This window comes from Leptinotarsa decemlineata, unplaced genomic scaffold (assembly GCF_025532065.1).
Source record: "Leptinotarsa decemlineata unplaced genomic scaffold, Ldec_3_MD MMD2_tig00078360_RagTag_RagTag, whole genome shotgun sequence".
Lineage (NCBI taxonomy): Eukaryota > Metazoa > Arthropoda > Insecta > Coleoptera > Chrysomelidae > Leptinotarsa > Leptinotarsa decemlineata.
The window spans coordinates 1,255,689-1,265,839 of NW_027412727.1; the positions used below are offsets into that span (position 1 = coordinate 1,255,689).

Sequence of the window (10,151 nt, forward strand, 5' to 3'; positions counted from 1 at the left end):
ATTATATGACAAATAAATTACTACTTTGACTGAAAAGACGATATTTGGAATTTGATAGTCATTGAATATCTATGCATATGATGAGTACTACTTTAAATGAAAGTTGAAGTTGGCATTTTGTCAATCATTGTATGCATATAATGATGAATACTTTTACATACATACATTTTGTTTGAGACTATAATGTTAACAATGGTATGAACCTGTTTCTGTTTGAAAGTATAATGATAGCTCTGAAGAGAGCTATTTTTTTTATTGTTTCAGTCTTCAATTGTAGCCCTGGAAAGGGCTGTTTTTTTTTATTAATCCATGCAATGGTATGGACTAACGCTCCTCATCATCATCAGAAACAATGATGATTGTATCATCATCTGTATCTGATGATATACTGATGATGTCATCCTCATAATCATCTGAATCAGACAATATACTAATGGCATCATCATTAGCATAATTATCTAGCTCGTTATCCTCTAGATCGTCTAACTCATTGACATCCATCTCTAACTCTGCCTCTACTTCCTCTTGCATACCTTCTTCCATACGTGCCGGGAAATCATCAGGTAGATCATAGATACGTTGCAGCATTTGTGCAAAATTTGTACTGAAATGATCGAACGTTGAATCGATTCCATGTACGTGGATGGGGCCTGTACTCCTCATAGAATACTCTGGTACACTCATCGGTTCGGTGGTGGAATCAGCACTCGACATTGTGGAAGAATGATATAGAACTGGGATTGATGCTTTATTTATATTAGAAAAAAAAAAGGAGGGGGTGAAGTGTAAATGTAGAACAATTCAGTGTTTGAAATTCGAAAGCAATAAGAATGACAATTTTCTTGAAATTCTAAGTGATTATTATTATGAGAAACTCTGAGTGATTATTATAAAAAAACTAATAAGGGAGAGGGAAAAAGACACTGCCCTAACCTCGCAGTGCCTCGTGTACACCAACCAAAAAGTGTGTACTTCGTGGAAGGAAAGGAAAGGAATAGAAAGGATGGGAGAAACGAGGAAACGATTACATATCATCGTCTGAATTCAGGACTTCATCAATCAGGATAGGGGATGGTGGAGGACTATCATCGGACTCATTGTCAGCGTCACCGTCATCATCGTCATCGCTGTCGTCGTCGTCTGTGTTTCCGGACTGTGTATCCCATTCGTAATCATTCCGCCAATCATAGGGATCTGGATAATCCCCATCAGACAGGTCCGCTTGATCGGTTCCAGTAACGTGAAGCACTTGTATCCGATTATCATAAATTATGTTATCATAATTCATCGAGTGAGGTGCCGTCGTGGAGGTAACGAAACCTTCATGGATAGAAGCCCAGTAAGGATGTTGATGCACTGGGTCACTGTACGGCTCAGTAGTTGAATCAGGTTCCATGTTGAAGGTGGCTGATCAACTGAATATTCCAACAGATAATTCCTACTTTTATACTTTTGAAAGGGAGTGGGGGAGGAGTGGGGAGGAGAGGGGATTTAGTGGGAATGAATTTCAAAAATGACATGAGCTATATTCCATGAAAGAGAAAATTGAAAATACTATATGAATTATATGAAATATACTTATTGATTTCATTATGAAACATATTTTCTTCCCAAGAGATTATTTACAATAGATTAGAGAACACAAAAATTGATGTGAGGTATTTGCATAGAAGAACTTGTAATTGAAATAAAAAAAAGGAAATAATAATAAGACGAAGTGAAGAAAAATGCTCCAACCATCGCATTGTTCAATGTGTACCAAACCAAAACAATGTACACCCTTAATTTCACTTCTTTTTTTTTTTTTATTTTCATTTCCTAAAATTACAAACATAAACTTAAAACTATCTTAATTAAATATTCCTAACTAACCTAAAACTAATCTTACTACACTTACACTTAATCTATGGGAAAGTTTTTATAAAAGTCACTAACTTTTTATAAGTCTCTATCGAAGAGGTATCTGCTTCACACTTTTTCTCCAGAGATGCATACTTCCGATCTAGTTCGGCTATTTCTTTTTCTACTTCCCTCCGTCGGTTAACAATTTCAGCCATTTCGCGCTTCCTTTTAACCAACGCGGCCTCACTAGCTCGAGAAGCATGTTCTGCTTCCTTACATCTCTGTAGAAAACTGTTCAACATTTCACTAACCTCTCCGATAGGCTGTTGCACTTGTGGCACTAACACTTCAGGATTCGTCACCGGTGTTGCCAGCATCGGCGAAAGCGGCACCACCGACGGAGTGAATACGATGGGAGCCTCCTCCGATGGGGACAATACAACTGGTGGCTCCTCCGGAGAAGGCGCCCTAGGTTGTTCCACTACTGCTGCGGGTGGTGTGGAGGGCCTTAAGCTGTTTGGAGCGGTCGACCAACTACCTGCATAAGGATTAGTCCTATTGCAAGTAGCTCGGTACTTAGAAATAGGACCAACCTTCGCTGCAGGTCGTTGGCAAACCTTCTTCACAGGCCTGACTTCCTCCTCCTCCTCGAATAAGTCAGGGCTAGCAGATCTGCACCTAACTCGCGAACGCGAAGTAGATGCCTGGTCACCCGGCACCGCTCCCGAAGATGCTGCCTCCTCCTGGTCAGCGGACACCGGCAGAATAGACGCCACAGCATTATTCACCTCCTGTGTATTGGTTGCCATTCTGAAAAAGAAGAAATAATACAAAGTTAGTTGATATAAAAAATAACATTCTTAATTTACTTACTCAAATATCAAGTTGGTCGTTGGAAGGTACTGCCTTGTTGTGGAGTGGACTGCTCTCGATGAGATGACTTCTCGAACTGAATGTTGTGGAGTGCTCTCCGGAGGGTATCGACTTCGATGCGTGAGTGGTGGGAAAATGGTGGGAGCGCACATGCGCGTTGAGGGTAGGGGTGTACATGCGCAAATGTTGGGAGTCGGGGGGGGCCGGGGCTTCGGGGAGGGGCGGGGCGGGGCTTCGGAAAGGGGGCGGGGCTTCGAGAAGGGGCAAAAAAACGCGCCCCGGATGCAAGTGGTGGATGTTGAGCGCCCCAGGCCGCGAAGTGGCCTGCTGAGCGATCGCTTCACGATCGCGAAGCGATCGTTTCACGATCGCGAAGCGATCGCTTCGCGATCGCCTATTAACCTAACGTAAGTATGCAGCTAACCTAACGTAACTGTTAACCTAACCTAACGAGGGAATACTAACCTAACACCTGACCTAACGTAACTATGCAGCTAACCTAACGTAACTATGCAGCTAACCTAACGTAACTATTAACCTAACCTAACGAGGGAATACATTCACCATGTTGGTTCCATTAATACATCATCAGTTGGTTTTGGTTTTGGTTGTATTATTCTATGATTTGGATTAATGTTCAGTCCTGGATATCCCAGTCCACCTGATGATGATGGCCTGACTTTATAGTTTCTCTCCAAAACTTCTTTATGGTTTTTCTCCAATACTTCAACTCTCTGTTCCAGTACATCATACTTTTCCATTGTAGTCCCTGTTATGTTTGACATAGCATCAAATTTTTTATTTGTAGACGCTGTTATGTCAGACATTTTTATGTCTACATCACTTGTAAGTTTGTCAAATTTACGAGTGAAAGTTATCCGAGCCTCTGCAATTTTATCGTCAAATGCTTGCCGGGCGTCCCGAGCAATATTGCCTATTGTGGATTGTATTGCAGCTTGTAGGGCTAGAAGTATAACCTCCTTTGTTCCGTTAATTTCCCCCTCAAGATATGATACAGTTACACAATCACTCTTGTCAATTGGTTCGCTTATATTTTTCAATATTTTTCTTTGCATGTCATAATGACCATCTTTTGTTAATTTAAAACCAATCCCGGGAGGACCTCGAATGACATTACCACCCAATTTTCTTTTTCTACCAAACTTATCGATTGTTTTAGACATTGTGCACTCTACGATGATTCTTTTCAAACTGATATTTCTTTCATTTACATTATGCTATATACTTTACAGTAATTGGTTAGGAAAATAGAAATGAAACAAATAATATTTTTATCATTTTTTATTCATCTAAGTAACTTGGTAAAAGTGATACATATACAATACATAATACAATAATCACAAATAATCACAAATAAGAATGTTCCGGTTTGAAGGAATAAGCAATAATACTTCGAATTATAATTCAATTATTCATCTCTACAGTCAACAAATTGATTAGTTGGTCTAAGGCGCTCTCTTGAGAAAAAGAATGAACGATTTCAGACACCCAACGAATGTTATCATTAGGATCATTTCGATAAAATTCTATATCGCTATGACCCCATGGAAGAGTTCGAGTGGTATTCGGAATGATGAATCTCTTGTCATCATGATACGATGAAGCGACTTTATTTTTCAATTCAGTGTAAATATCATGCAATACCCTTCTGAACGAGTTCATCTTCCTGAATATCATACCTCCCTCTTCAATGATTTTTTCATAGTCTTCACATGTCAATTCATTCTTTATAACAGATCGTTTCACACCTTTGGCCTTCTTCAGTTCACCATCAACAGATTTCACGTAATACGCTTTAGCACCTGTACCGTAAAAGCTGATTATTGGATCATTTGGGAATTCATCTTTGAAATTACCCAGAACTGACTTTGTCACTGGAATATTGAATTGGTTTCCTATTTTATAATTAGATGTATCGAACTTATTTATATTATTTTTGATAAATTCATAGAAATTGTCTGTATTTACTTTGAGAATGGGGGAGTCGGTATCAGTGTAGAGTAAGGACGCATCTTCTCCAACAAACTGTTGTTTGATACATCCATAGAAAAAATCATACATAACTGTTTTAGATAATTCTAGAATGGAAAATCCTAAGTATAGTGGTTTATCATAATGAACTTTTACTCTAGCCAATTGAATGGCAACAAAATTTTCTGTGAAAATAGAGCATTTTTTGAAATTTGGTCGCGATATGAGACAACTAGCACCTATAGTTCTTTTTATATTTTCCCAATGTGTAATGAGTCTAACATCAATTCTATTGTCTACGTTTTCCATTGTTTTTCCATAGACTGCATTATCCATTAGTTTGTAGAAATCTTTTTCAGATTTGTTATTAGACCTATTACGCATTTCAGTATTCGAATCTATATAAGGCTTCATCCAACATGATTGCTTAAACCTCAATACTCTATGTGTGTTCATCACTATCAAACCATGATTGACAACTTGCTGTAAGTTTCTATAGTGAACAATATATTTTCTTTTGTCGTTTAAATTTGGAATTAATTTGGGAACTTTCGATTTTGCATATGGAGGTATCAAACGTTCAACTAAGAATGGTAAATCGGAATGTTTATCATGAAGTTCTTGGGGATAATGTATATCCACTTCCAATACATATCCATGAGGACTATCAATATCCACATTCATTATATCAAGATTGAGAATTTCATGAGGTGCTAACCATGAAAATTCACCTGTTGGTAATGGTTGCGACATGCTGTGACCATATAGATTTGTTGCATCCAAATATGAAATGAATGAAGATGGTTCATTTGGATTATAATCCGGTAAAAATGTATTGTTTGCTTTATGTTTCCTTTCACTACATTGACTTATTCCACCACGAATACCTTTTTGAAAGAAGTGAACCATATCAATATCAGTTAGTAATTCCAATTCAATATTAGTATATTTCAACATGGCATCCCACGATAATCCGGGTGCAGTGAAGTATTGTGCCGGATCCAATTTATATTTATCAACAGATATATTTCTAAAGTTTTCAAAAATGTCACATAATAGTAACACATCTGACTTTAAATATAAATCAGAGTATTCACCCAAATCCTGACATTCGAATAAATTCCAAACAAGTTGAGCTCTCCCATAATCATTATCTGATATATGTTCACAATTGAGTTTATCATAAAATTGATTTTTAGTTGGAAGTCTTGGATGATTCAGTTTTTCGATGTCATCAACAAAACTATAGGGAAATACACCTTTCTTTCTCATCAAATTGAAATTTTCAATTTGTGGGAAATGTTTGCGCATCTCGATACACTGATCAGATGTTAAATTTGCACCTAAATTCTCCAAAGAACTAGGCATGAATCTGAAACTATCAGTGAATCTCATTCTCAAATAATTCTTCTTCACCCTACCATCTTTATCCGTATAGGAGTGTGTAAAGAGATGTTTTGTGAAAGATATATATTTCTCATTAGTTTGTGGGATGACATCCACTTTATCTTTGTTTTTATACAATTCCTTTATGAATAAATGACAATCATATCCACTGAGATTGTGAAAAATTATAGGAATGAAATTTGGCAATTTAAAATTCAAATTACAAGATGAATGAGCAGCAGGGGACCTTTTTTTTCCTGTGAGGTGACAATGATCCCTCACTTTGACTTCGCCATCATTAAATTGTTTGGAACAAATGCCACAATTTGTGGCAGAAGCAAACTGTTCCTCTTCCTCAGGAGTTTGTACATCCATAGGAATAGGAAACCTGAGATGATTTTCATAAATATTTTTCAAATCATCTTCGATTTTGCTAACGAATTTCTGGGCTGCATCCACACCCCTATACGAAACAAATTTTGATAAATCATCATTGTATGTTTAGTGGTTTGAATCGGCTTCAGTACTGATTCAAAATCGGCATACACTACAAATGGTACCTTCATTTGTTTCTCAAAGTTTTCAAAAGTTAGTATATTTTCAGGTACCGTTTTCCCATATTTATTGACTTTGAAATTGGTTGATGGTGTTGTAGTACTCAAGTGATTACAATAATTTATCTTATGACGTAATAGTAATTGTTCATTAGAAAAATATAATAAACAGCCATCACAAAAATATTTCTTATGTTCATGAGCCGATAATTGGCTTGAAACTAATCTTGAAAGATCTTTGATCCAACAATAATGATTATTACCGAAATCATCTGTGATGAGTAACAAATTGACATGTCTTCTAAGTCTTCTCTGAGAGTAACGTAATGGTCCAATTATTTCATACATTATTTTACCCTTCTCGAATTTACTTTCTAAACCGTATACATTAACTGAAATATCATTCTTGTCTTCAAATTTCACAATATCTTTCAACTTTACCGGAAAATTCATACCTGTTACGTCTATGACTGTACTGAAATGTGGATACGATGAAACTTCTGATGTTCTATCGATTGCAGGATGTAGTGCTGAAGTGATAGCCCATGCAAAACAATGCTGATCTTCATTACGGACATTAACCACGGCCTTCCTACGCTCGATACATTCAGGCAGCTTCACATATGAACATCCACTGAGCGGGCTGTATTTATTAATGTTCAACTCCAGAAACATGATTTTTTCACAAGTCCAACCTTAAAAACAAAACAATATTACTAATCCATCCAATTAAAACTTGGTAGAAATGTTTACCTGAATCGCGTTCCTGGAATTCTGTAGTTTGAGCGATAATCCCATTTCGAAATCCATCAAATAAGGAATTCAAATCACTAGATTGATCAACTGTTCTATTCTGTGAATTAAATGATTTGGTTTCCTTCAGGTCTTGTGTTTGTAGAATATAACTCCCAAATACTTCCATATTCACTTTGATGATTTTGTGAACCCTGATGGCCGATTTCAATAATTCTATAACTTTCTGCCTGATTTCATTAAAGAATAACATGTAATCGGTGGAAACAATGGAACTCTGCACCCTGTATGTCGCAATCCGACGTTTAAAGGCGCTCTTTATAATTTGAACACCATCACTGAATTGAACACATGTATTATTCTTATGTTGTAGAGTTCTATTGTGAGAATTCACTTGAGTCAATGGAATCATCACATTACAACAATTACATGTGTACATAGGTGCTGCAGCGTCATCTAATCTCACTCGTTTCACTGATGGACCTCCTTGGCAACTCTGGAGCTGATGAAGACGAAGGTTGTCACTACGGGTAAAAGATTTACCACATTCACAAGAATACATTTTCTATGATATGTTCTCACTAACTCACTCGATGGAAACTGACATAACCAACACTCGCCCGCTTCTTAAATACCATAATCCACGTCGCCTGCGCATCACCGTAGAGAGTGAGGGTAGGTAAGGACACATCGATGCATCCACTAGAGATGCCTGACGTCACAGCCAAGCTCATCTCCCAATTTGATGCGATAACAGTTGCCGGCACGAGCAAGCAGTGGTCGTTGCGCTATCAGAGAGGGCAGACGTTTGCACAGTCCTCGCCCGCCTGCGTGTCACCATCAATAGCGAGGGTAGGGTGATGCGTTACGTCACATCATTCACTGCTTCGAGAGCGATACGAACAAGCAATTGTCGTTGCGCTGTCGGAGAGGACAGACGTTAGCACAGTCCTCGCCCGCCTGCGTGTCACCATTGATGGCGAGTCTGGGGCGTTACGTCACATCCTTCACTACATCGAGGGAGGTGAGAGCAGGCCGATGAATACGCATTACTCTGCCACACGTCGTGGAGTGAACATGTCGCTCTCTAGCCGTTGAACGGTTATTGCTGTGACGTCACTCCTTTACTAACTTGGTGCCCTCACACCGATGGAGCATTCATTACTTGGAGGATCTTCGAAGTATGCAGACGTATGTTTGTACATAGACAAACAAGCACATGATGAAACCCTGTACCGTGCATTCTCTTACACACACACACACACACACACATACACACACAAAATCTCATATGAAAAAAAAAAATCTGAACGATCCATGCACCAGACACTTCAAGGTTACAACGCCTTGACTTCACTGCACAACAAAAAAAAAGCAAATAACACGTCATATTGGTGGGGGGAGGATTAGAACCGGGAAAAAATTTCTGAACGAACCATACACCACACCCTTCAAGGTCACATCACATTGACTTCACCAAACAACAACCAATAAAAAAGCAATTAATACGTCATAGTGGTGGGGGGAGGCTTAGAACCGGTTTATGTTAAATCTGCCACTTGAAAATAATATTGAAAACTTAAATTTAGGTGAATCGTTCGAAATGGCGAAATATAGATTTATCTCACTCGAAAGAAGGTTAAATAAAAACGAAAGTTTACGCTCGCAATGTAAAATGTTCATAGATGAATATGTGAAGTTGAATCATGAAAAATATGTTCCACTAAGCATGAAAACATTCGAATGTCATAACAAGTACTTTCCACCTCATCATTGCATTATTAGGGAAGACAGTGCAAGTACGAAATTGAGAGTTGATTTTGATGCCTCGATGAAAACCACTTCAGGTCTCGCATTGAACGATGTTATGTATAAGGGTAACACAGTTCAGGCAGATTTATTCGACATCGTCTATAGATTTCGAAAATTCAAGTATATCCTCACAGCAGATATAGTTAAAATGTACAGACAAATTGAAGTCAATTCCGTTCATAGGCATTTGCAGAATATTTTATGGTGTGAACATTCGAACGAAGAACTCAAATGTATAGAACTTCAAACAGTAATGTATGGAATAAATTGTGCTCAGTAAATGAACAAACTTGTTCCGAACACAAAATCCCATGTATTTTCTCATGGAGCTGAACTTTTTGCAATTTTTGGTTCAAACAGGAGTGGGGGAAACGTGTGACGTCATCGACGCAGGATGGAACGAGTATCGTAGCGATTTAAGCATGGAACTCGGCCCCCTTGGTACTCCACCTAACCTATCAGCTCCCTAAGTACTCCGCCCTCGGCCCCCTTGGGATTTCGCATCAGCGCTCAGGCCCCCTTTTCACGTGATTTTGATTGAAAAAAGTTTATAGTTATGAGATTCGAACCCACGACGTCCGCACGGTAGACATTGTCCTTAGCCTCTACACCAACGTAAGATATTGAAGGTAACTGCGAATGTTGGGTATTTATAGCGTTAGTTTTGTCGGGACCGAAATTGACTCATTCATTATACTTGACAGCATTTTTTTTTGATTTCCGTAGAATGTAATCGTCATTATTATATTGAAGATAGGAAAATATACTTAGATTTGGGAAATAATTATTATTTCATGTAAAGATGTGAATGTGTGTGTAAGAGCGAGAGACGCGTGTGACGTAATCGATGCAAAGAGAGATAGAGATGGTATCGAAATTCACCGGTTGCTAGTGCAAGCAGGTGTTGCCAGTTGTACAATAAATCATTGTTTATGGAGT

General features: G+C 38.1%; 2 protein-coding genes across 2 annotated transcripts; both read right to left on the minus strand.

Annotated features, from left to right (window-relative positions):
* Positions 1–1,822: 1,822 nt before the first annotated feature.
* On the minus strand, positions 1,823–2,912 carry LOC141487052 (uncharacterized). The gene is made up of 2 exons (XM_074185857.1): positions 2,716–2,912; positions 1,823–2,652 (listed from the first exon to the last, which is right to left on the minus strand). The coding sequence occupies exons 1-2, from the start codon at positions 2,865–2,867 to the stop codon at positions 1,905–1,907; spliced, it is 900 nt and encodes a 299-aa protein (XP_074041958.1). The 5' UTR covers positions 2,868–2,912; the 3' UTR covers positions 1,823–1,904.
* Positions 2,913–6,067: 3,155 nt separating this feature from the next.
* Positions 6,068–8,145, minus strand: LOC141487066 (uncharacterized). The gene is made up of 3 exons (XM_074185869.1): positions 7,401–8,145; positions 6,555–7,342; positions 6,068–6,079 (listed from the first exon to the last, which is right to left on the minus strand). Exons 1-3 carry the CDS (start codon positions 7,960–7,962, stop codon positions 6,068–6,070), a joined length of 1,362 nt encoding a protein of 453 aa, XP_074041970.1. The 5' UTR covers positions 7,963–8,145.
* Between the last annotated feature and the right edge of the window lie 2,006 nt (positions 8,146–10,151).